Source organism: Dermacentor albipictus, chromosome 3, assembly GCF_038994185.2.
Source record: "Dermacentor albipictus isolate Rhodes 1998 colony chromosome 3, USDA_Dalb.pri_finalv2, whole genome shotgun sequence".
Taxonomy (NCBI): Eukaryota; Metazoa; Arthropoda; class Arachnida; order Ixodida; family Ixodidae; genus Dermacentor; species Dermacentor albipictus.
The window spans coordinates 186114863-186142678 of record NC_091823.1 but is presented as its reverse complement, the minus strand read 5'-3'; the positions used below and the strand labels follow the sequence as shown (position 1 = coordinate 186142678).

The window sequence follows — 27816 nt, the reverse complement described above, 5'->3', positions numbered from 1 at the left end:
TGTGTCATCAAGTTTAGAAAAAGAAGACTCAAGTTTAGTTAAGCGGTCTTCAATAAGTTTCATGGCGGCACCATTTTCTTTCACTTCTTTTTGAACTGCTCTCTGATCACGTTTAATGTCACTTAATGTTTTACTCTGGTCTTTCAACGCTTGCATAATCTGTTCAAGTTTTTCATCTGTAGTCAAACCAGGGCCCGGATTCAACTCGACATCACCACTTGTGATAAGCTTGAGACATACAGACCAACAATCACATACAAGCAGCGCTAGTGTGCGGGGGCACGGCACGACAATCAGTGACAAATGATTACTTCTAAGTGAGGAAGTGTCGTGTCTCACCTGCAGACAAGCAAATACGAACACGTTGGAAGTCATGCTTGCATGCGTGCCGTGCCCGCAACTGAGTCCGGGGGGGTCCAAGGGCTTGTTTAAGTAGGGATCGGTCCGTGACTTGGTCGTCGATGATTGGTGGATGCTTCCGATATACGTATCGCCGTCGCACGTGCCCAGTAGTTGCGTCTGCAGTAGATCCAGATGATTAGGTTGACGCTCCGGCTTGCAGTGTGTGGCGATTGCACTTGCATTCGTGGCGGCGACGAGAAAAGGGACCTGCAGACAAGCAAATACGAACACGTTGGAAGTCATGCTTGCATGCGTGCCGTGCCCGCAACTGAGTCCGGGGGGGTCCAAGGGCTTGTTTAAGTAGGGATCGGTCCGTGACTTGGTCGTCGATGATTGGTGGATGCTTCCGATATACGTATCGCCGTCGCACGTGCCCAGTAGTTGCGTCTGCAGTAGATCCAGATGATTAGGTTGACGCTCCGGCTTGCAGTGTGTGGCGATTGCACTTGCATTCGTGGCGGCGACGAGAAAAGGGACCTGCAGACAAGCAAATACGAACACGTTGGAAGTCATGCTTGCATGCGTGCCGTGCCCGCAACACATAATTTAATTCAGAGACAACTCAGCACATCCTAATGCAATTTGAAGATATTCACTCAGTGAGACCTATTAGAAACATCTACCTTCCTCAAGCGCTGGGATTTAAAGTGGATGGAAGCATTAACCAACCAGTAGTGCAGATAAGTCTATTAGAGTATGGTGGAAAAGACAGGGAAGGCATTGATAGGACGGGATCTGTTACAGGCACGGATAACTATACAACGTGCATATAGAGGTTTTAAGGAATGGAGAAAAGATTAAGAAGTGGTAGACAACATGCTAGACTGATAAATATGTAGGTTACCTGATTAGCTCAAGCAAGCTATTTAACAGCTATTTGTCCTGAAGGGGATGCTAATAAATGAATAAGTTTCAGTAAAGATACCAGTTGCACTTGTGTCAAGCTTGCCTTCCCTTCATTGTGCAACCAGTAATATCAATTGATACGGTGGCGCTCACCAACGCTGCAAATGCGGGGGTCACCGCTCTCAGCCGGTGCCTTGGTGCTGGCTGTGAAGGAAGAAAAAGTTGGTCTGTGCAAGCACAGCAGGAGCTGGTCCGTTCTCTTTCAGAGCCTGCTGTGCTAATCCTCTGGTTCTGGCTCTCCACTCCAACCCCTTGGTTCACGTCAGTACCAACTCGCCAAACTACTAGCTCTTCTGTTACAAATTGTCCTCTTGAGAAAGTTGTCTCCAAAATCAATTATGAGTAGATTTGATACACTTCGAGAGTTTCTTACTAATAATTTTTTATTGAACATGATGTACTATAGTTTTATAGACAAGACGAAGGTAACACAGACTCTACAACTTACAACTGGGGTGTATAAAGACATTATTGGAAGCACTTTTGGCGCTTCTGCTAGCTTTGCTTGGGGCAATAGCCAAACATGCTGCATAATTTGTTGCAACTTTTTTTATTTTGTCACATAATTTGTGCTTTGGAACCATGATCTCTCAATTGATCAAGTACCTCTTATTCAAAGGCTCATTACAGTGAGCGTAACTGATGAGCATTAGTAGTGTGGATGGGTCAGATGCGTACAGTTGGTTTCACCATTGTGGGGCAAGGCATTGAGGATACTGTCTTGGTTTTTTCAGAAGGAACTGCAGGAGCTGGCCCTTGCAGAAGAGCGTTCCAAAGCCGAGTCCTTTGTTTGCAAGGAGCGTACCATTGTTAGCACAGCATCTACCTCCTTGTCTATGGGTATGTGTGTCCAATGTTAAACCCCTTGCTTGCACCATTGCAATCCCTGCATTGTGTTGTTTTATGTTTGGTCAAGTTTTTGCTTTCATAATGATTTCTTTTGAAGATTTGAAGCATTTGATATTTTCCTAACCACTGGGGTTAGGAAAATATCAAATACCTGTGTACGTGATGTACCACTTGAATAAAATCAATCAATCAATCAATCAATCAATCAATCAATCAATCAATCAATCAATCAATCAATCAATCAATCAAATAATAATTTTTCAGAGTACGATTACGAGAAGGATATGCAGAAGTGGGTCACAAGACTCTACCGGGACCCTCTGTACATGATTACTGGATACAAATTACAAAATTTGCAGAGAAGTATAGAATCAACCAAACCAACAGAAAAAATGGGTACATAAAAACGAAAATTTATATATACATGAATCTGTTTTGTGATGACATAAGTATTTCATAAAAATATAAATTTGCATGAACATTGAATATATGTAAGGAAAGTTAACATGAACAGTAACAGTGCATTGTTACCATATAAAATAATTACAAAGATAAATTAGAAAGAAAAAAAAAAGACAAGAAAAGTACAGAGTACATGCAATAAAAAATCATAACAGAATTATTTATTTAAAAGATGGGCTTTAAGCATTTTTTAAAAGCAGTAAAAGATGGTGATGTTCTGATGGGGTAGGGAAGAGAATTCCACATTTTAATAGCGCAGAATGATGCTGTCATTTTACTGTGATTAGTAAGAGCTTTAGGCCGCAAGAAATTATTTTTCTATGCAAAATGAGTAGGGTTAACATTCTTCAAGGAATCTAAGGAAATAAAATTGTGTGTGAGATCTTTATTAATCAACCTGAAAAGAATAGTAATTATGTTGACTGCGCATAAATGAGTAGTTGCCAATTTATTCTCCACCCATATGATATTAATATTATCTCAACTGAAGTTAGAAATAATGTGCAGAGCTTGGTTTTGCATGTGCTGAACAGAAGATAAGTGGCACTGGTACATGTTGCCATAAGCAGCAATACCATAATTAATGTGACTATGAGTGAATGCATAATAAAGTTGGTGCAGTGACGGTCGTGGCAGTGGGACTTGGTTTCGCATGTGTCACCTTCGTGCAACCACTGCAGTGTCTAGTGCTTGTCGAAACTGAATACAGAAATATTTTTGCTACATCCAAGGCTCACTGACAATAAACCATTTTTTGTGTCTGAGGAAACATTCAAGACCATGAGTCAAGCACGTAATAAGTTCTGTGCACTATTCAACTGCAAATGGCTACGTAGGATGCATGCTTGCCAATATAAAAGCTATCTTAAAACTTTTAGGTTTTTAGCACACAAAAAGGGACGAGAGGCAGAGGTACGATGCAGACACAGTGCTGTGTCCGTGTTGTACCTCTGGTCTCTCGTCCGTTTTTGTGCGTTAAAAACCTAAATGTTATGGAATACCAACATGCCCAAACCTACGCTCTAGCTTAAAAATTTGGGCTAGTTGCTAGAATTACTCGGGAGAGGGCATCAGTGCATAACAAGGATTGTGCGTTTATCTCATTGTCCAGTTGTTATTTTGCTTTGCTCTGCCACTCTAAAGGAAAGCATAGCCCCGTTTCTTGCCTGCTCACGGCGGGCTGAAACAGCATTCAACAACGTACAGCGCCACACAGTTAACACCTGTGAAGCTAATATTTTGGCGCAGAATATCTGCACTATTATCAAAAAGAAGAAAGGGGAAAAGGGTACTTTTGATGGATTCACAGAAAGTTATCTAGGTAAGAAAGATGCAGTGGCGCCAAGTTGCAGGCAAGTTTTCTGCCATTCGTGGTTATTTTCCTACAAATGTTCATAGCTATTTTCGTACAAAGGTACCTTGACATTAAATTTGTCAAATCAACGCCTCATAAGTTCTGGAGATACGTGAAAGGTAACAGACAGAAACCCACTAACTTAATATCTGGAGAATGTTAAAGGACCCCTTACCAGGTTTGGCCGTCAGAAACGCACAATTGTGGCAAGTAGATCATGAGGTTGAAATTGTGCCTACAAACTATTAAGTGGCAGCATGGCACAAAACTGCTTGAAATTTCATATGGAAGGCCCTTCCTCTCGATGGTGCTGTGCAGAAAAAAAGAAAAGAAATAAATTTCAGCATTGCCATTGCCATTTGTTGGGCTTGTTGGTAAACTGACTTGGAAAGCATATTTAGCACCAACAAACAAGGACAGAAGGGAGAAAAGAGCGCATTGTGGTGTCGTCCCCCTTCTGTCCTTGTTTGCTGGCGCTAAATATGCTTTCCAAGAAAAGAAAGGCAGGATGGAAAAGTCAATGTCTGCTTTGGTGGGAACCTCCTCCTGGCAGCATGTCAACATGATGTTTCGATTTCTCTGACCTCTTCAAATAATGAAGCAATGTGAGTTGTGGTATGACCCTGCACAGCCGGTGGCCTACCAAGTCCAGTGTTGTCGGTACACGGGGCCTTGGCACACCGAGCCCTGCAGCTGGCGCATGCCTGCCCGTCAACCGCACTCCATTACAAGCCCGAGAACTCAACAGACGACAACCACGTTTGTATAGTTGACATCGCTGAGGGTTCCCTCGAAGAGAATAATACGGTAGGTAAAGAAGGGGCTTCCGATTTACCAGCTGGGGATACGGGTGGCCGCGACAACTGCCGCGGCAAAAATGCGGTTGACTAACCAAATGCGGGAAAACGGGAATGGTAGCGGAGACTACTACTACACTCACCACTTGCTGGCCACCAAAGAGAGTTGGGTGATGCCAGAGAGATCTCATGTGACACACCCAGTGGCGCTGATAGCCCTTGCGACTCCTATGCGCCACCCGTGAAAGGAAGGCTCCCCTCTCCCCAACCTGCTTGGTGCGTGTGCACTGGACGCAACGTTTGCCGCGCATGTGACGGACATGGGACCTGAGCATTCTCACATCCCTCCCTTCTTAAATGTTCCCTTACGGTGGAGAGATCGCTGAAAGGACAGCGGTGACGAAGTTTCCGGGGAGATGCAAAGGGAAACTCGGGCAGGAAATGGCAGAATCCATGTCAATAGGCAGCACAAGCCCATGTTGCGGCTGTCCAGATACGGCAGCTGTTGCAGGGGTTGACAATGATGGGGGCTGATGGTGGCCTTCCCTCAAAGTTTGTGCCACAATGTCCACCCGGCAACAGTGGGTCAGGACTTTGATGAAGCGGCGCGCGTGCTTGCAAGAGCAACCTTCCACCGATGCGCCATTGGAGGAGTATGTGATGGTGGCTCTCCCTTATTGGGGTTGTGATATGCTGCTGCATTGGACCGGGAACTGGGAAGGGCCTCCACTGTTATTTGAGGCCGAGACAACAGGCAGGGACGATGGCAGCAATGGCAAGTCCGGGCGCGTTCACTCGTTCTGCAAAGTCGCTGGAATGCGCTCCACAAACATTTTTAGAATTGAGGCAGTAGAGGCTGCCACAGCATCGGCCGTCTGATGCAATGCTGAACCACACGTCAATTGCATAGCTTTATGCGGCAAAAACAACAATCAAGTTCGTTTGAATGAAGTTATTTGCTTCGACAGAATTTTTCTGGTTATAGTAGAGCATGAAAGTGAGTGATGCTCATCTGAACGAAGTGCTCTGTGGTCCCCCGAGCTTTCTGTTATTCCACCTGCAAAATATTGAATCCATCTGAACCAAATAAGCTTTCTATTTTGATTGAGGTTTCTCCGCTCGGCTGAGTATAGCAAAACTAGCTAATCCGTTTGCACCTGCTAAGTGACACGGCATGGCGGTCATCTTCGAACATGCGACCAGCAGCTTCGAAGCGCCTTAGGCCTAATCGCGTCCATGATGGATATCAATGCCAGAAAAGCCTCATAAAGCCGCCGCAAGGAGATACAGGCCTAACTAAGTGGTCCCTGCTCACTGCTCAACACGCAGCTTCCAAGTGGACTTGTGGGACTGCGCCCCGCTGACATTCTAGCCAGCATTTCTGGTGCCCGGCTCCCAGAGCCAAAGATACAGAGAGGAGACTATTTATATATTTCCAGGAAAATCAGCCACTGTGTTGGCTGTTGCACTCACTCGCTTTAGGCCCACTCTTCGTTGCACGCCCTCCACGGCCCTCGCGCTGTCGATTTCTTAGGACGAGAACTCACTGCAAATCTCAGCTTCCACACAAGTTTGGTGACATTGATGCAGCGTTAACTTGCATTGAAGAACGCACATGCCCAGCCTAGCTAGCAATCACGCCTTTGGACAAGGCCTAACGCTGGTCCAAATGAAGCCTTCTTTGCACCGAACCGATTGTCGTCCTGTTATCAAAGAGCTTGCCCCACGTTGGGAACGCCAAATGTCATCCCGCAGGGGCGACTGCATCAGCAGGCGTTTGGTGCGTTGCGACACCACATACCCGAGCACACGAGGGTTGGACCCTCCCACATGTAGCCGTGCACGGCTCAGCCGTGTCTGGGGAAAGGGGGATCCTGGGGGTTGAGGCGATGCCGGGTGTTTGGACCTTTAAGGCCCCGCTGGCGGAGGCAACACATCCTTTGGCCTCTGCTTCACGTAGACGACACCCCCAGACTGACCCACCCGGGGAAAATCGGCAGTCGCCTCTTCCTGTATCCTTCTCCTCAAATCTTCGTCTTTCTCTCTCACTTTCTGGCCTTTCCTATCTTCTTCTCTCTTCTGTTTACTTCCTTTCTCCTTGGCGGCAAGGGTTAACCTTGTGTGGCTATCCTACCTTGGGTACACCATATTTAGTTATAGTGATGGCGTACGACTGGCGTCGTGCAGACTTGTACGCAAGCTGTGCCACGTCCCCTTCATTGGGCTCTATGGTGGGCGGTCGGTGCTGCTGCCGAACAAACACATTTTCCTATGGCAGCGTAAGCCTCTGTAGTCTATGATCGATGTCTGAAAAGGTGCCGCACCGAAGTACCATTCCAATTCTCTTTTCTTAGCAACGCTCCATCTTTCCCCAAATACTATGTAGTCCACAATGAAAGCAACACGCCAGTTAGAAAGCTCTCTCCATTCCTGGTAGCCAAATGCCTCAAAAGATCAAATCGCACAGACATACAAAGCCTCCAAAATGTCTAGCGGGGACCTCCTCCTAGAACTGAATAATAAAAATCAAGCAGATAAGCCGTCTGAACTTACCAGTATTGGCGAGGTGACAGGGACTGTTCCAGCCCACAGAACACTTAATACAAGCAGGGGAGTAATATCTGAAGAAGACTTTATTGGTTTAAGCGACGAGGAACTGCTGGAAGGTTTCCAGGAACAAAATGTTACCAAAGTACAAAGAATAGTAAACCGCAAAAACTATGAAGAAATCCCCACCAAACATGTTATACTCACCTTCGGAACAAGCGTAATGCCTACTTCACTCGATGCAGGTTATGTCAAAGTCAATGTGAGACCATATATCCCGAATCCCTGACAATGTTTCAAGTGCCAAAGATTTGGACATGCTTCACATGCATGCCGAGGACAAACAACTTGTGCTAAATGCAGCTCTGACGATCACCAATCTGAGAATTGCACCGTTTCACCACATTGTGTTAACTGCAAAGGAGATTATCCCGCTTACTCGCGGTCTTGCCCTTGCTGGAAAAAAGAAAAAGAAGCAATTGCACTAACTCTTAAAGAAAAAATCTCGTTCTTCGAAGCCAGCAATCGACTGTCGTACCTTTCGCGACGCAGTTATGCCGAAGTGACGAAGGTGGGGGCATCGTCACAGAGGCCTGAGGAGTCTTGCGAGCCCATGCACAGTGGCCCCGTAGTGATGCCTCCCGCCCCCGTGGTGGAAGTAGCCAGTACTGCTCCATCATCTTCGCAGGCCCTGCAGACACCAGTCCCGCAGAGCCCTAAGATCAAACGAACCCCAAGGCGGTCCCCACCGCCTCACAGAGAGTGATGGAGGTCGACACAAAAACCCCAGTGTCATTGACACCCAAGGACAAGCGCTCTCTCGAGCGCCGTTATAGGGACAAAATCCCAATAACCACTCAAAATAAGAAAGCGATAACCTAAAGGTTATCCCTCATTTGTATTAGCCTTTTAAATCCGTGTCACCTATACCTCGCCTCTTAATTTTTCCGTAGTGCCATTTCTTATCTTTCAATATTAAGATGACTTTTATTATCCATTGGAATTGTAGAGGGCTTTTACAGAACTTTGGTGACATTAAAGACATGTTAATAAACTTCTCTCCTGTGGCCCTGTGCTTACAGGTAACAAACCTAGGCGAAAAACAGAAAAACATTTTAAAAAGTTGCACTGTTGTACGGTGCGACCATACTCAGGCGAACCGGCTGTCAGGTGGTGTAGCCATTGTCCTGCCAGGTGGTATAGCAGCCAGAGAAGTTCCCATTAACACTCATATAGAAGCCGTTGCTTTCACCGTTTTAGCTCACAAAACCATCACCATTTGTTCAGTATACATTCTGCCGCATTCACATTTTACCGTAAGAGATCTAGAGTTAATTTTAAACCAGCTACCTAAACCATTTTTAATAGGTGGTGATTTTAATTCACATAACACGTTATGGGGTAGTAAAACTACTGACAACAGGGGTCAAACGCTTGAAGATTTTGTCCTAACAAATGACATATGCCTTTTAAACACCGGTGCGGCAACTTACTACTCCCCAAGCACAGGAGCTATGAGTTGCTTAGATCTGGCACTGTGCTCTCCATCTCTCTTTGGCGACTTTCAATGGAGTGTTATTGACAACGCCTATGGTAGTGACCATATGCCTGCTATTAATTAAAGGACATCTCCTTTTCCTACCATACCATTAAGACCACCCTGTTGGAAACCCCACCTAGCAGACTGGCCTCTCTTTACTGAAAAGGCCGCTCGGGATAACATATCAGATGAGCTAACAATAGACGAAATGAATGAGAAGATTACCACCTGCACACTCGTTGCAGCAGAACAGACAATCCCACAATCCTCTGGTTTCTTAAGAAAAAACCTGAAACCCTGGTGGACGAAGGAATGTACAGAAACAAAAAAACTACAAAACAAAGCGTGGGGTATCTTTCGGCGATACCCAACGCAACAAAATCTACTCTCTTTCAAGAAATCAAAAGCGAAAGCTAGGTACACACGCAGACAAGCCGAGAGACAGTCTTGGAAGATTATGTCTCGTCTATAAATAGCTCAATAACATCCAAATGAATGTGGGATCACGTTCGTAAGTTTAGAGGCGACTATGATTCTTACACTATCCCCGTACTATCGCCTCCAGGCACGCAAAGAAATATAAAAGAACAAGCAGACATTTTAGGGCAACATTTCCGTGATATATCAAGCTCAGAGAACTACGCTGCTCCATTTCTAAAACATAAGCAATTAGCAGAAAAACTAAAGCTTCCGACCCCAGGAAGTTCAGAAAGAATGTATAACGTCGCTTTAACACTTCCAGAAATCGACAGAGCACTTACTACTGGCAAAATAACAGCACCCGGTCTGGACAGGGTACATTATGCAAAGCTAGCTCACCTATCCCCTAAAGCAGTTGAGACCTTGCTTGATTTCTTCAACATAATCTGGGAAACGGAAAAAATGCCCAAAGAGTGGAAAAAAGCCATCATAATCCCTTTCTTGCATGCTGGAAAACCTCCCACAACAGCAAGCAACCAGTTATAGACCCATAGCACTCACAAGTTGTCTTGTGAAGTCCTATGAAGCCATCATCAACATAAGATTGACATACATCCTTGAAACGGAGAACCTGCTAGATAACCATCAGTGTGGATACAAGAAAGGTTGCTTCACAACAGATCACCTAGTCCGGCTAGAAGACGAGATATGTGCGGCCTTTCTACACAAACAATATTGTCTCACTGTTTTCTTTGATTTAGAAAAGGCGTACGATACAACGTGGAGGTTTGGCATCTTAAGGGATTTAGCAGATTTAGGAATCCGAGGTAGAATGCTCAAATGCCTAGCCGATTTCATGTCGGACCGAACATTCCAGGTGTGTTTAGGAACGGCGCTGTCACGTGTATTAATTCTGGAAAATGGTTTGCCACAAGGATGCGTATTAAGCACAACATTGTTTGTGGTGAAAATGAACTCTGCCAAAAAGGTAATTCCATACTCTGTAATGCATTCATTATATGTGGATGATCAACAAATTGCGTGTCGTGCATCCAACTTGACATCCTGCGAACGGCAAATTCAAATTGCATTAAACAAACTAACACAGTGGGCGTCTGAAAACGGTTTTCGTTTCTCAAGTGAAAAAACTATTAGTGTTGTCTTTACACAAAAAAGGGGCCTACAACCAGATCCCACCCTTAAGCTACAAGAAGCCACACTTCCAGTAAAACAAGAACACAAGTTTCTGGGTGTTCTGTTTGATAAAAAGATGAACTTTCTCGCTCACATAAAGAGGCTTAAAATAAAAGCGAACAATGCACTTAACATCCTCAAAGTCCTGTCCCGGAAGTGCTGGGGCTCTGACTGTGAATGCCTGCTATGCATCTACCGTACTTTGGTGTGCAGCATATTAGATTATGGTAGCATCATATACGGTTCAGCCAGACAGTCTTACGTCCGACGACTTGATCCAGTTCATAACTTTGGACTACGACTGGCAAGTGGTGCTTACAGAACATCGCCTGTCCAGAGTTTGTATGTTGACTGTTATGAACCTCCTTTAAAGCGGCGCAGAGTGCTACTAGCTTTTTCTTACGTACTGAGAATTCAGTCCTCGCCACAACACACATGCTTCAACATAGTCACACAGTGCAACTCACGCTTACACTATACAAACAAACCAAATATTATTAAGCCGCCAATCCTGCGATATGAGGAATATGTTCGGGATTATGACATTCCTCACGAAGTCCTCCAGGTTGCCAGAAAGCCACAGCGTTTGGCCCCGTGGTACGATTTTGAACCGTTATGTTACTGAACATTGACACATTTAAAGAAGAAAGACACCCCACACGAACACATTATACAAGAATCCCGCGCTCTTCAGGAGAAATACCAAAATTACATGGAATTTTATGCCGATGGCTCTAAAACAAAAAATTACGTGGGTGTGGGGGCCGCAACGGAACATTGGGAAATAAGTATTCGATTACCACAACATGCCTCTGTCTACACAGCTGAAGTATACGCAATATGGACTGTAGTTAAAAAGAGCATCGCTGACAAACACGAAAACACAGTAATATACACTGATTCATTAAGCACACTGAAGGCTCTACATGCGAAATCGGAATGTGAACCCCTGATAGGGGATATTTTAAACATGGTAACATTAAACAAATACGGCCGGTCAATTAGGTTTTGCTGGGTACCAAGCCATGTCGGTATACCGGGAAATGAAGCAGCGGATAGGTGTGCATCAATGGCAGCACGCAAATACATAACAAACACGGTGCTTCCATATCGGCATAGTATCACGGCGATTAGGAAGGCCTTCATGTCCAAATGGCAACAGACATGGGACAATTGCTTAAATAACAAGCTACATCTTGCTAAACCCGTAATTGGTGAGTGGAAGTCGTGCACTCCCCAGCAACGGTTCTACGAGGTGATCCTGTGTCGTCTTCGGATTGGTTACACACATTTAACACACAACTTTCTCCTCCGAAAAGAAAACCTGCCGACTTGCGAAAAATGCAATCAACCTCTTACAGTAATACATATCCTTATAACATGTCCACAGTTTGAAACACAGTGACGGAAGCTTTTACACAACCTATATAATTTAAATATACCTTTACACCCTGCCCTATTACTGGCAGATGACCCGCTAGTGCCATTTACTAACCTGTACCACTTTTTAGAGACAACCGGTTATTTACACGAATTATAATGCAATGCAGGTTTGCCTCCTCTAACCTTGCGTTTCCTTTTGTCTTGTGACTGGTGCAGCATGGCCTTAGTTGCCTTTGTGCCATTAAACCCCAACTAACCAACCAACCAACCAGCCAAATGTCAGTATAGGGAGGAGATGCCACCGACGCTATTGCTTGGCACACCGAGCCCCACAGTTGGTGTATGCCTGCCTATCAACCACGGCCCGGTACAAGCTCGAGGAAACAATAGACGACAACCATGTGCACCCTCAGAAAGCATTTATTACGATTGCAACTAACACTTCGGACAGGACAGCTAGCTATATAGTTGACATCGCTGAGGGTTCTCTCGAAGAGAATGATACGCTAGGTAAAGAAGGGGATACGGGCAGCTGCGATGGTTGCCACGGCCAAAATGCGGTTGACTAACCACATGTGGGAAAACGGGAAAGGGGGCAGAGCCTTCCACACTCGCCGCTTGCTGGCGACCAAAGAGCTTCGTGGCAATGTTAGAAGGGTCTTACGGCACACACTCACATGTTTTATTTGAATCAGAGTGCAAGTAAATGTACGCACATAAGTGGCCTTCAAGTGCCTTGGATGCCATGTGCAGCCTAATCAATATTTAAAACCGATAGTTCTTTTTCTTTTTTAACATGTTTGTGTCGTACCCGCCCTTGCTTTTTGTGCTTCACTTGCAGTATGTCATACCAACAAGGTCATATTTAAACCCTTCTCATGTGCTCTAGTTTTCACTGTTACAAGAATGCGCCAAGATTCGATTGAAAATGTTAAAATATTGATTATTTGCACGGGCTGCAAACGTCAACTATCAGCTGAAGGGTCGCCCAGTGGTTATAATTTTGTGCATAACTACAGAAACAACAGAAGTGCAGAAATTTCAGCTGATTGGCTTCCTCAATCGGCTTGCAAAATTTAGCATTCACTAGTTTTTTGCATGAGAACGGAAAAGGACTGCAGAAATTTCAGCTAATGGCAAACTCAGCATGCAAAATTTAGCATTCAGTAGGGATCCCCTACTGCCTCTCTAGCTCTACTCTGGTTGCAAGGCAGCAATGTTGTAAAATGGTGCTCCAGGTTCTGAGGACAGTCCAAGTGTGTCCAACATGGTGAATGGCAAGGACTCCCAGCTGCCCAGCTTCTGGGTGCCCAGCCTGACACCAAGTGCCAAGAAGGACAGGACTGCCAAGCCTGTAAGTCCATGTGATGATGCTCTTTCCCAAGAATTCCTTAGTCTAATCCAGTCAGTGTAGCGAGAAGGAAGCAGGTGGAAGTACAGGTAAATTTGAATATAACCAACTGTACTGACTAAAGTTTCTGTATAGCAAATTATTTACCATTATATAATGTTTTGTCCATAGAATGGCATGTTTTGAACCTCTATATAAGGAAATGTGTTTATACGGTGTAACCTCGTTAAACCATAGTTGGCCGGAGCTCGGAAAAAGTACGTACTAAACGGTAGTACTGTTTAACCGAAATAGCATGAGATCGCCCACTTACCTGTTGAAAACTGAACACGGAACTGAAAGAGAGTGCGATGAAACAGGGAAAGAAGATGCAGTATTTATTCACTTCGCGTGACAAAAGTTATTTTCATTTGATGCCGCAGTGGCCTAGCACGACGACAGCGGCCTCAAACTTACTGAAGCTGCGTGCCAGCTTTTCAGCCAGCCCCCTCTTGTCGGCAAACACCCGCATGGCAGATTCTTCATTAGCGCTACGTATGCTCCGTGTGTGCGCACGTTAGTGCTGCAGAAGTTGCCGGGTGCTGTTCTTGTCGTGACGATTGCACTCGTAAGGCTGACGTAACGCGCAGCTTCTGCCACTATCGGGCCTGAATTGCCCATTCTGTTGCTTTCCGTGCACGCGCACAGTAGTGCTGCAGAAGTCTCGGGGCGCCTTTTTCATTGCCGAATGCTGTTCTCGTTGTGACGATTGCATTCATGGGTGCGATAACGTAGCTCTATTCCAAATAAAAAGTATTCCAAACTCCGGATGTCAAAATGGCACGACTGTTTCTGCGTACGGGGTGCGGGAACCTGCGACGTTTTTCAATCTGCCCAATCAGCAGCCTCCATCATTGCTGGAAGCATGTTTTGCTTGTTTTTTACTTGCAAAGGGACCGTATGGCAACTAACATTTAGATATTAATGCCTAATAAAAGAGCAATTGTATGTCGCTGAGAGTAAAATTGTTTTGTAATCTTTTGATGCAAGATAAGTTGAAGCGGGCTTGAAAGTAAACAGAAATATTTTAATTTTTCGAGTCATAGCCACACATGTGCCAATTCTGCATCCAATCCATTTCGCTACGCACACGTAAGATGGCGGCTACGTGAAAACAGCTGATTGGTTCTGTGGGCCGCACTTGGTGTATTTTTGCCCGTAACGCTGCCTGATTAGATGAAATCTCGGTGTACGAGATGTACTTTCGCCCGAGAAGAATTTTGGAAGCTGTGAACATCATGAAGACTGTGAAAGCGTAGTACTCGGTGAGTAAACACGTCATTCTTTCTTGTGCTTAATGACTGAGCAGTAGCATCTGAACATCAGCAGTGATTGCATGGTGTTCACTTTTGCTTTTTTTGCATAGGATACGGAAGAATCAATGAAGGTTGGAAGGCATCTCAACAGATAGCTGGTAAGTAAACATTTTCTATAAACGATCGCAACTATCTCCGAATGTAGGTCCTGATTTAAATCGAAGGTAGTCTGTAACAGAGGCCCATTTTTAATTTTTTTTTTCTGCCACTCACTGCTGTGCAGTGATAGATTCCCCCGTGCTGGCGGTACAGATACTTCTGCTGGATATAACTTGCACGAGAAAAGTTTTTTTTTTTTATTCAATTGTGTTAAATTTAACATAACACTTATGTCGTGATAAAATAACAACACATTAAATGAAAGTACCTGTCATGTTTTAACGGCATAGCGATATCTGAAACGGTACGATTTGCTGGTATTAATTCGCTGCAGTCCGGCAAAAATTGAGAGCAAGAAGAAGAAATGGCGGCTGCTCCTAAAAGTGCGCGCGTTTCGGCGGCGCAGGCCACCATGCTAATCGAATTCATTGAGCAGCATTGATACTTGGCGAGAGGTGCCACAAGCCTCTTGCCAAGTATGAGTGCTGCTCAAAAAGAAGCACTCTGGAAGGAGGTCGTGACGGCACTGAATGCGATTGGTCCGGCAGTCAAAGCAGCCCGGCACTGGCGCCTGTATTGGACCTGGCTGTGCTATGACTGCCGGAGGATCGCGGCACAGGTGGATGCCGAGAAGGGGTGAGCCCGCGGCTAGCAACATCTTCGGAGTGTATAAGCTCACGGTGTTCATGCATTTGCAGGAAAACAGGAGGTGGGAAGCTGGGCAGCCTGGAGGACCGCGTGCTCGACGGCGAACCGGTCCAGCTTCCGCTCCTGTGGACTTCTTCGCTGACGACGCTGAGGTACGTAGCAATTTTAGTTGCTGTGTGTACCGATTTCGGGCAGTTACACCGTGGTGAATATTTTGCCGTTGTGTGCTTGTGTGTGTTTTCTTACAATTCAGCACACATGCCAGCACATCATATCCGTACTTTGCAAGAATGGAAATGCTGCCCCACTGCTGTTTAAGCAATGCTGTTAAGAAACACCTTGTGATGGATCGCATGGCTCGTTAATCCGTAAAGCATTAGCAACGAGTTGTCAAAGCTCTAAGTCACTGGTATGTCACATGCTGCATTAAGACGATGAGCAAAAGTGAACAAGGTGAGTGCAGGAGCCAACATTTCGACAATTATAGGCCCATTTGCATTCTACCCTTCTTTAGCAAAGTTATTGAACGGCTGGTAGAAAAGCGCCTAGCTAATTACGTATCTAAATTTAGTATTCTTTCACCATTCCAATTCGGCTTCCGCTAGTGCTATTCAACCGAACTTGCTCTTATCGCCCTAACTGAACAATTAAAGATGGCAATCGATAAGGACATGTATGCTGGATCACTTTCGTGGATCTAACTAAAGCCTTTGATAAAATTAACCACCACAATTTTTCCTTTAAACTTGAATCTATAGGGATAACAGGTCCTGCATTAACTTTGATACAAAATTATTTAAAAGATAGCACACGAAGAGTTAGAATTAATGGTGTTCTTTCTAAATCAATGACAACAAACATTGGTGTACCTCAGGGATCCACACTTGGTCCACTCTTGTTTTTAAGATATGTGAACGGCCTGCCTAATTACCTGCTTTCTTCTAACTGCATTCTTTATGCAGACTACACAACTATCTTTAACTCTGACATTTGTGTAGGGAACCTAGTTTATAAACTTAATACCGACTTAAACAACGTGTTATATTGGTGCAATATTAACCAGCTCAACATAAACTCGTCTAAAACTAAATTTGTTTTATTCACATCCCACCAACGCTCATCCGCATTCATTTCTTCGCTCTACCTTGGTAATAATTTTATCCCGCGTAGTACCGTATTTACTCGCATAATGATCGCACTCGCGTTATGATCGCACCCCTAAAATTTGTCGTCAAAATTCGATTTTTTTTATTTCCCGCGTAATGATCGCACCCCGAACTTGCCGCAGCGTTATGTCGTGTGCTAAGTCTAGCGAATAATGATCGCGCTTACCACCTGTCGAATGCTACGCGAACGACTCTTCAAGACAAGCCAAGCGGCCTGCACGCACTAAACATTCTTAAGTAGATGCCTCATTTCATTACTTTCATCACTTTCCGCACTTCCATGACAAAATGAGGTACAACCAAACTTGCCTTTGTTGCCTTTATAATGGCTGATGTCAACAAAAACAATAAAGGCGCATTTCGATTCTTTTCATCTGCTTTTGCACTCGTGAGCACGCAACAAATCGCGCGCGGCAATGATAGTAGCCACGTTTACTCCGATACGTTAAAGTGTGCCCTATTCATACGCCGACGCTTGTAACACAGCTAAGATATTCTCCCACCCTTAGCGGAAAGTAGCGAAGACAGATGCCGCAGTTTCCGCAGCATGCCCGTCGTGTTTCTGTCACTGGCAGCTAAGCGCGCCCACCTATTTCTGTCCCCTCAAAGTGGACATGGCTACGTTATTGCCGCAAACTTGCCGATATTAACGATATTATTCATCACTAATACGGAAGAAACTGTTTCAATGCACGTAATGTACTCACGAGAAGAAAAAAAAAATCGCGTTCGGCGCGTTCGGCTCGCTCCGCTAGCCGCCATTTTTGTTTTGGTGTCCCGCACCCGCAATCTCGCATCCCGCAGCAAACGCGGCGAAAAAAAATTTTTTTTTTCCGGGAAATTTAACCCGCGTAATGATCGCACCCCTGAATTTGCTTCAATTTTTCTGACAAAAAAAGTGCGATCATTATGCGAGTAAATACGGTACTTCCTGTAATACTTGGGTGTAGAACTTGATTCTAACCTTAAATTTCATCAACACATAGCCAACGTTAGGCGGAAGGCAACATATGGAATAAGGACACTTTTAAAAGCTCGGTATGTGTTTAACCAGGAAACACTACTCTCTTTATACTACTCATTTAGCAATTCACATATAAAATATTGCATTGCATGCTGGGGCAATACGTATCGTACCCACTTACAATCATTACAAGTACTACAAAACCAGGCTGTTAGAATAATTACATTCAGCCCTAACCATTTCAATTCCAAATACTTATTACATAAATATAATATTCTTACTGTGGACGAGCTTATTAACTTTAGTCTTGGTAGTTTTTATATCGACAACTAGATAATGCTTACCGCAACAGTCTGATACCTCAGTCTTGTCTAATGAATACTAATCTTACGCGATTTGCACTCAACAATAACTTTATTCTTCCAATGGTACGCACAAATTATGGTAAGCAGAGTGTCCACTTTTTGTCCGTTTCCTTCTGGAACAACTACTTCCTGCTATTAAGTCATGTAAATCATTTCAATTTAAACGGCAACTAAAAGACCACATTTGATCATCTGCAACCACTTGGATAAGTATCTTTTCCCCTCCAAATGTACATTTGGTTACGCAACACAAATTAAAGATGAAGAAGTTGCGGCCACTGACCAAGTCAAGGTGAAAAAACACAGAGACGTTTCGGGACCTGCACGGGTTACGTGACAACACTTACATAATATTATGTTCTGAAACGTCTGTGTGTTTTTTGTGGGGTCTGATAGGGGATATCTCACACCGTACTCTTGGAACAAAGGAACGACAACACAGCAGTGCAAACGATCACAAGGGCATTTATTGCACCTTTCATACATCAATGCCTGCTAGCCGAGTTGCTATCCACAAAACATGCTGATGGGCGCGCGACAAATCTAGAAGTTCGACTCACCGTGTCCTCGCCAGCGAATATGTTCGCTCCATGCTGGATCCCAGCGCCTGGTCGTTCGCGTGTACGGTCACGCGAATCATGGCGCGTTCGATGGCGGCCACGCGAGGCGGTCTCGCAGATGCATCGGTCACCGCGCACGCGGGATGTCCGCGCTGTTCGGCGACCCGCCGGGGAAGAGAGTTGCTGCACGTGCGGCACGCTCGCTGTCTCGAACCCAAGAGAGCAAGCGCCTTCCTTTCGGCGCCCAAGTAACCTCGCTGGATGGATGGATGGATGGATGTTATGAGCGTCCCCTTTGGAACGGGGCGGTGGCTTGCGCCACCAAGCTCTTGCCACTATGCTGTCTAATATCCTACCTAGGTTAACCAATGAAAAAAAAAAAAACACTGAACTACCACGTCCAAATTTTCTGATACCCTATTGCGAACTGTGCTTTTGTACGTCTCCGTCCTTTGTCGTTTCTCTACTTTTCTTCCACCAATCCTCCAATCGCCTCTTACTGATGTCTATTGCGGACCTGTTTGCTTTACCACTGCTCCCGCTGAACCCAAGGGCTTCAAGGAGGCCAGTGGTGCCTAAATCGACCGCTGGATAGACGTCTTCACATTCTAATAAAATATGCTCCGTCGTTTCCCTAGCTTTACCGCAGCAAGCACATGCTTCTTCTTCCTTCTTATATCTCGCTTTATAGGTGCGTGTTCTAAGGCATCCCGATCTCGCTTCGAAAAGTAATGAGCTTCCCTTTGAGTTATCATAAATGGTTTCTTTCCTAATTTCGTTTTTTCCCCTTAAGTAGTTGCTCATGGCAGGTTTCTTTTCCATTGCCGCCACCCATGAGATTAATTCAGCCTCTCTGACTTTTTGCTTGACCTTCTTTGTTGCTGTGTTGCCCACCTCACAGGCCGCATACTTGCTGGTAAGCTTCCTAGTTCTTTTCCTCCACTGTGAATCAATGTTTTGCCTGTACAGATACCTGAACACTCTCCCAGCCCATTTACTTTCCTCCATATTCCTCAGCCGTTCTTCATACTCAATTTTACTGCGAGCTACCCTCACTTCAAAACTAGTCCAGCCCATATCCCCTTGCACAGCTTCATTTGTAGTCTTCCCGTGAGCGCCCAATGCGAGGCGACCCACTGACCTTTGGTTCCCGTCGAGTCCTGATTGTACCCCTGATTTAAAGCAAACAACCGCATTTCCAAAAGTAAGTCCTGGAACCATTACCCCTTTCCACATACCTCGGAGGACCTCGTACCTATTGTATCCCCATAGCGCTCTGTGCTTCATTATGGCTGCATTTCTCTTCCCCTTGACTGTTATGGTTTTTTCCTGTGTTTCCATATATCCGTTGCCTTCGTTTATCCATATACCAAGGTATTTATATTCTGTCACCCGAGGTATTTCTTGGCCCTGTATCTCCACTGTCTGTTCACTGTTTTCATTGAATACAATAACACCCGATTTTCTAACACTAAATTTCAAACCTAAATTGTTGCCTTCCTGTCCGCAGATATTAGCCAGACGTTGCAAATCACTTTGCTTGTTTGCGAGCAACACAATGTCGTCCGCATAAAATAAACCTGGGAGTTGCTGCTCTATTACTGTACCTGCCTGTTTGTATGAGAGATTAAACCCGATATTACTTCCTTCTAGCGCCCTCTCCATCCTCACCATGTACATCATAAACAGCAGTGGGGATAAAGGGCACCCCTGCCTCAGTCCCTTGTTGATATGAACTTTCTCCGCGCTCCTCATCCCTTCCCATTCAACGCAAACAGTATTTTCTAGGTAAATCTCTCTCAAAAGCTGTATACAATCGTTACCTAAGCCTTCCCCTTCCAGAATATCCCACAAAATGCTGCGGTCTACGTTGTCGTATGCTCCTGTCATGTCCAAAAAGGCCACATACAGCGGTCTGCTTTCTGCTTTTGATATTTCAATACACTGAGTAAGAACAAACAAGTTATCATCCAAACGCCTACCTATTCTAAAGCCATTCTGAAGCTCTCCCAAAATGCCATTATTTTCTGCCCATGCTTGAAGCTTTAATTTGATTGCCTGCATTGCTAGCCTGTATATTACCGATGTAATGGTCAATGGTCTATACGAGTGAATTCTGTCTTTCTCCCCCTTACCTTTATAAATTAAATTCATTCTACTTTGTCGCCAACTGTCTGGTATTCGTCTATCTTTTAAAGTTTTTTCAACTGCTTTCACGAGAGCTTCCTTACTTTTTGGTCCCAGTTCATTTATCAGCCTAACGGGAACCTCGTCTAGCCCTGTGGCTGTGCGCTTAGGAATTTTCTCTTCCGCTTTCTTCCAGTTTAAATTTGTAAGCACTAGCTCCTTTCCCCCTTGGGTCTCTTTCATGCTCTTTTTTTTCTTCAAATACAACCGCGTCCTTGCCTTGGAAAGATTCGGCTGTTATTTTTTGGATGTAATTTATTGCTACTTCTCCTTCCAGTCTGTTTTCATCTTCGTCTAGGATATGTTGTTGTATTGTTGTTGACTTCCTGCCTAATAATTTTATGTGATTCCAAAATATTCTAGGTGCGGCCTTCTTTTTCTCACGTATTTCTGACAACCAACTTTCACTTTCACCTTTTAATTTTGCTTGCACCAGTATTTGAACCATAGACTTTTTCTCCCGGTATATTTCCCATTTACTGGTTACTTCATCCTGTGGCAACTGCGCCTTCTTTGCCTGCCTGTGCTCTCGAGATGCTTTCTGTCGTTCGGCGATGGCTTCTCGTATCTCCTTGTTCCACCAGCTTTTCGGTTTCTTTTTTCCTTTCCAATGAACATGTTGTTTCTCTTTCCGTATTTCTGTCGTTACTACACTTAGAAGCTCACCATATTCCCACTCCTTACTTGGCGACTTGCCAATTTCTTCCTCCACTCTAGTGACTATATTTGCTATTTGTTCAGCGTTCAAATTTGGACTGGCCATTTTGCTTTCGTTGCTTTCTTTCCCAACTACATATCCCATTTTCAAAATGATGCGTTTATGGTCACTCCCTATGCTGCTAAACCCTTCCTCATCGATGACCATTTCTCTCAACTTATCATGAATTCCTTCTGTCGTCAGACAGTAATCAATGGTCGATTGCCGGTTTCCCACTTCCCACGTGATCTGTCCTTCACACTTAGGCCCTGTATTCACGATCACGAGGTTATGTTGCTCGCAAAGGTCTAGCATTGACTTCCCGTTATTGTCGGTATAGCCATCTAAATCCTGTATGTGGGCATTCATGTCACCTAATAGGACTATCTCAGCACCATTCCCGAAACCCCTAATATCAGCGCTTATGCATTCCACTAACTCTTTATTCTTCTCTGTGCAATTTATTCCGGTCCACAAATACGTAACTCCCAGCCAAGTTTCTTTCCCACTCATTGTACCTGATAACCAAAGATGCTCTTGACATTGTGAATTTACTCTTTTCCATTTGGCTCCCTGATGGATGAGCATTCCGACTCCCCCTCCCTTTCTTTCCGACTTAGTTCTGTTGCACCCTTTCCATACATAATTCTCAATAACTGGCGGCTCTTCTGAGTCTCTTAGGTGCGTTTCTGTTACCGCATACACCCCTATTTGTTCTCTATGTAACTGCTCCTCAATCTCTGCCCACTTTTCCTTTCTTCTGCCGCCCTGCATGTTTATGTCGCCTATTGCATGGCGAGCTCTTGTTCTTGCTTTCCTCCTTTTTCTCTTATCGACGGCGATGCTCTTCTGATGTTCCCCTAGGGGACCTTCTTTATTACTACCTACTCTGACCTCCTGAGCGCCCGCGGGCCCCCTAAAAAAGCAACAGCGCGACCCCCAAGTCGCCAGCCCACTTCTCGTGCTAGCCTGTAATTGAAGTGGATCCCATCTCGTTTAAAACCACCACAACTTCTCACTTCCCTGTTTACTTCGACAACCTCGAAGCCTTTCTCTCGGCTCATTTTCCATATTGCCTCATTGGCAGCCATTACGGCTCTTTGTACGTGACTGTCACGCACAGGCACCTCCGGCACCGTGCACACCACGATCTGCACCTGAGGGGCTAGCTCACGCAAGTCGTCCACCCCCTTCGCCAAGCGCTGGGCTAGTCCTGGCCCTTTCCTGTTAAGGACGTCATTTAGCCCACCTGCTAATACGACAAGGTTGCGCACGTGGGCATTTTCCGTGAGCTTTTCTTTTGCTCGCTCCATGACAGAACCCAGTGTCTGCCCTGGAAATGTCCCTACCGCCACTCTTTTGTCGCCTTTCACCCTCTCCACAATTGCTTTTGAGCACCCAGCCATGTTTGAGTCGCCAGCGATAATCACCCTTTCAATCTCCCCTACTTCTCCCTGCTTCCCGGCTTCCTGTGGCTGCAGCGTCGCCTCACTCGAGGCGTGTTGCGCTGCTTCGCTATAGCTACGCCGATTCACCGGCGGCGAGCTGGCGACCGCTTGCTTTGGCTCCCTGCCTCCCACTTCGCCCTCGCTTTGGTGTCCTGACCCGACATTATCCGCTGCCCGAGTCTCAAGAGCGTCGAGCCGCCTTTGCAGTTCGGCGCTCCTTTCTTTCGCCTCCCCAAGCTCGGCCACAGTCCTCACCAACTGCGCGGCCTGGGCCGCCTCCACCTTGACGAAATTTTCAACCTTCGCCTGCAGTGCTACCCGCTTCTCCTGCTCCTCCCTCAGGTGTGCCTTAAGCTCTTCAAACTTAGCCGCCCAATTCCCTTCCAGTTTTTGGACGGCTTCCTTGACGCCCTCGCACGACCTGCACGTGAAGCTAGACCCCACCGCTTCTGCTAAATTCTGGAATTCAGTCTCGTCGAGGAAGCACCAGCGCAGGCACTCGTCGCACTGCACTTGCTCCCCGTCCCCCGCGGCCTTCACGTTTTTCGATTTCATCGCTAGGCCGACCTCCCTAGGCCCAACGAGCAAGTTCGCCGAATCACTCACGCAAATCCGACCTCGACCGCTATCCCAAACAAAAACAAAGGATTATCACTCCCTACTCCATGTAAGAATCCGAAGAGCTAGTTGAAAGAACTACCCCCTAGGCCTAACGGGGGAGCCGCCAGACCTAGACAAAGCCGGTACGTTTCCTACTCCTACCAAAAATTCAAAATTTGCGCCCCTACTCCATGCAAAAGAACACACTTCAAAACACTAGCTAATTAAGATAAAAGAGCACTTAGCTACGAGCGAAGTCGCTGAAGCCTCGTCCACAGGAGCGTCCGCGAGCCACGACCGCAACACTAGCGCAACACTAGCGCCATCTCTCGCACTGCGCCTGTACCACTCGGACCGCCGCGTGTGCAGCGAAGCCGCACTACAGGAGACGCGCTATGCGGGAAAAACATCAGGGGAGGCGCGAGGGTCGCGCATCCCCACATTTTTCACCTTGAGTTGGTCAGTGGCCACAATTTCTTCATGTTACCTGACCAGACGAACTTTTGTCGAACTCTTGACAACACAAATTAAAGTTCATTTGGTTAAGTCTCATTATCCATTTACTTTCATAATGGTGTTATAGTTCTGTAATTAGTCGAATGTAATAATAATTATTATACTTTTTTATTAGCATGTCTGCAGCTGATATGTTCAGTACTGCCAAACCTAAAACAATACTAACTTTGTTATCTTTTGAATATTTTACATTATTTGCTGCAACTGTTGTTTATATTTTTACTTATACACTATACAGGAGGTCCCATTACAGTCTTTGACCTCGGGACCTCCTCCTGTATATTATTGCCTTGTACTATACCTTGTCTATTAATAATAAAACCTCATTCATTCATTCATTCAAGTGGACTTGTCTTCTTCAAGTCCACTTGTTGAAACGTTGGCTCCTGCATTCACCTTGTTCACATTTTGCTCATCGTCTTGAATTTCCATCTCCCGCATTCCCCGTGTTTTTATGCTGCATTAAGAATTTTCTGATTGAAAAACTATAAGTGAAATATACATTGCAACCAGTTGATGGAACTTAATCACATTATGACTACTGTACTTTATTGTTCCAGCAGGACACCTCCAGTGAGGAGGTGCGTCCTGATGTTCCAGTGCCCCCTGCCCCACCACATTCTGCCCACGTGTCCATTGGAACCGAGCCGGGTACAAGTGGCACTGCACATACGGCACTTCAGCAGCTATTGCAATACGAACACATCACTAAAAGCAAAAAAGCAGTATCTGTCAAGACCTTTTAAACAGAAATTATGTATTTATATTATTTACATGGCAAAGAAAAAGTGCCTGTCTAAATGTCACTGCAAAATAGAACAATAATCTGTTTGACTATTAACACCATTTGTCATGCAGCTTGTGCAGCATACAAGCTGAAAGTATTATTAGTGTTGCATTTTATAATGGTGTAGTGCCTTTTTGTTTATGCAAATTTACTGTTCATTTTGTGAACGGTGTGTTGCTAGAATTATTTTTCTGGGCTTCCACCTGACAATGAACCAGTAAAATCTCTACGCAGGATGGAGCAAAATTTGTTTATCCAGTCTACTGATTTTGTTTTTAAGGACCATCACCTCGGCAGCAGCCCCGCAGGCCACCCCGCCAACAGCCAGTATCTGCGGTAGTATGCGCGGCAGGGGCAGCTGGCCAAGGCAGTGAACGCGGAGGCCACCAGTTTCCACCAGGTGCTGCTGCAGCAAAATAGGCAGGAACGTACAACTTGGCCAGGTCATTTTTTAAAGAGGTGATTAGTGCGCATGGTTATGTACGTTACAACCATATTACACATGAGAGGCATCTGTAGTCATTTGGCTCATTGGCTCATGCACGTTTATGCATCTCCTTTGTGGTGTTCTTTAACACATAGCAACTTGCAAAACATTTCCATGGTTGCATGTATCACCACAGCAGGATCACCTTTTGTTCAACAATTCAACTATTCACCAATACTGCATACCTGCCAACCCTCCAGATTCGCCTGGGAGACTCCCGATTTTTTACTGAACTTTCCGATTGTACGATTACTGCCTGATATCTCCCAAAAAGTGGTCTCTGTTCGCGCAATAATGGTTTTTGCGAAACTGGCACCGCGGAATCTACAGCCACATCGTAATCGTCAGCATCACCAACAAGGCTGCACTAGCACCATCGGTATCATCGATCAAGCAGCCGACTGCGGTGCCTAGAAAGCCAACAAAAGCCTGAGCCAATGTCGCTCTTGCATTTCATGCATGCCTGTGCATGCCTTCCTCCATTGTGCATCTTGTTGTTGCTGCGTGTATGTCGCAGTGTGTGATTAGTGAAGAAATATCGGGAACCTCGTGTTGAAGGCAATGGAGACCTTTGAAGTGCCCGTGTCAAACTGTACTGCGTTTTGCGCCAACAACGCAAACGTTATGCTAGGGGGAAAAAAAAAATGGCGTCGCTGCAGTCTTAAAGGAGGCACAAGAAAACTTGGTTGTGATTGGCTGCCCGTGCCATCTAATTAACCTTGCTGCCAAAAAAGGAGCCGCGTGCTTGCCGGCTAAGTTTGATGAGGTTCTTGTGGACATCTTTAATTACTTGGAGAAGAGCTCTAAACGCAAGGACAAGCTGTCTGAATTTCAAGAGATGCACATTGTGGATGGATGGATGGATGGATGGATGGATGGATGGATGGATGGATGGATGGATACAACTTTCTTGTACGTCCGGCAAGGTTTAACGCGACCCGGGCTCAGGTCTCCCACGAAGGAACGTCAAGGCCCTACCTCAACGCCGCCTCACGGGCTTGCTGGACTGCCCACGTCTGGATTCCGAGGTCTGAGCTGCGCACAGCGGCGGCCCACCTCGACGACAGGGTCTCCGGAGTAACTGCCATCCCTCCTATAACTACATTGCACTCCCACAGCATGTGTTTGAGTGTTGCTGGTCCTTCCTGGCACAATTTGCACGTGTCGTCCTGATGCTTATCTGGGAAGATACGTTTGAGACGGAATGAATTAGGGAACGTGTTTGTCTGGAGTTGTCGCCAGGCAACGGCCTGCCTCCTGTTCAATTTGGGACTCGGCGGTTGGTATATCCTTCTGGTGTTCAAATACGCACTGGTGATGTCGTTGTATCTTGTGAGCCTGTCCCGTTCTGCTCGAGAAGCGTTCGCTATCGTGCGAGAGGCGTTGCCCTGTTCGGCGCGGTGGGTCATGTCTCGCGCCGTCCGGTGCGCCGTCTCGTTTAGGTTCGGGAGCGCGTCGCCTTCCGTGGTGACGTGCGCGGGGAACCATATGATCCTCGAGCTCGCGGTTTTGGATCTGCTCGCTTTGGCCAGAATGGACATGGCTTCCTTGAAAATTCTACCTTTGGCATAATTCTTTACTGCCGTTTGCGAGTCACTTAGTACGACTTCGCATTCCTGTTCTGTGAGGGCCAGCGCAATCGCTACTTCCTCCGCTATTTCCGAGTGTTTGGTGTATACACTGCATGTCTTTCTGATTTTTGATTCTGCGTCTATGACTACGGCGGCGTATGTTTGGCCGTTCGCATATTCGGCTGCGTCGACAAAGCGCGCGTTTCTGTCCCTGCCGAATGAACGGAGCAGAGCCTCGGCTCTTGCCTTTCGTCTACCTCGGTTGTAATCGGGGTGCACGTTTCTTGGGATGGTTGCCACCGTAATGGTCTCTCTGATTGTGTTGGGGATTTGCATTTTCTGGCCATGCTGGTTGTGGTACGTTATGCCGAGCGTGTTCATAATGTGTCTTCCCGTCGTGGTGGTCGGCAGGCGTTCAAGCTGCGAGATGCGTTGTGCTTCGGCTATTTCTTCTATGGTGTTGTATATGCCCAGCTGAGTCAGGAGCTCGGTGCTCGTCGATTCCGGTAGGCCCAGGGCTATCTTGTACATTTTCCTTATGAGCGTGTTAATCTTGTTCTTTTCCGCGACGTACCAGTTGTGGTAGGCGGCTACATAGGCGATGTGGCTGACAACGCATGAGTGGATCAGTCGAATGACGTTGTCTTCCTTCATGCCCGCGTGTCTATTGGTTATTCTCTTTATGAGTCTCGTGGCACTGATGACGTTGCCTTCGATCTTCCTCACGGTATCACCGTTAGCTCCGTGGGCCTCAATGATCATTCCGAGGATTTTGATCTTGTTTACTTTGGGGATTGCGTTTCTGTCTTGGGTGTACAGGCCGATTTCCTCGTACTCCCGGGGTCCTGTGTAGCTCTTTGGTGGCATGCCTCTGCGCGTGGGCCAGTAAAGGAGTACTTGAACTTGCTCGGGGTGTATTTGAGGCCCGTTCCTTGGAGGTGCTCTTCCACTTTGTGAATGGCCGTTTGTAGTGCGTGTTCAATTTGCCCATCACTGCCGCGGTCTGCCCATATCGTTATATCGTCTGCGTATATAGCGTGGTGGATTCCTTCGATTTCGCGTAGTTTGCTGGGGAGACCCAGCATGACTAAGTTGAAAAGGAGCGGAGATATAACTGAGCCCTGCGGGGTACCTGCACTTCCCTGGGTTCGTTCTTCGGAC

General features: G+C 45.8%; 1 protein-coding gene and 1 long non-coding RNA gene across 4 annotated transcripts in view; both read left to right on the top strand.

Moving 5' to 3' along the window:
- Positions 1–27816, top strand: part of LOC139057673 (nitric oxide synthase-interacting protein) — a 141639-nt gene that overhangs the window by 52620 nt on the left and 61203 nt on the right. The window contains exons 3-4 of the mRNA XM_070536371.1: positions 2043–2148; positions 13093–13208. Coding sequence (XP_070392472.1) covers positions 2043–2148; positions 13093–13208 — 222 coding nt within the window. The remainder of the gene's footprint in view (positions 1–2042; positions 2149–13092; positions 13209–27816) is intronic.
- On the top strand, positions 14611–25551 carry LOC139057674 (uncharacterized). Of its 3 annotated transcripts, XR_011512982.1 has the most exons (4): positions 14611–14658; positions 15358–15459; positions 24374–24461; positions 24878–25551. It is a non-coding gene; the product is annotated as an uncharacterized lncRNA (long non-coding RNA). The 3 variants fall into 3 exon arrangements; XR_011512980.1 differs by lacking the exon at positions 24374–24461; XR_011512981.1 differs by lacking the exon at positions 24878–25551 and having other exon boundaries at positions 24374–24832.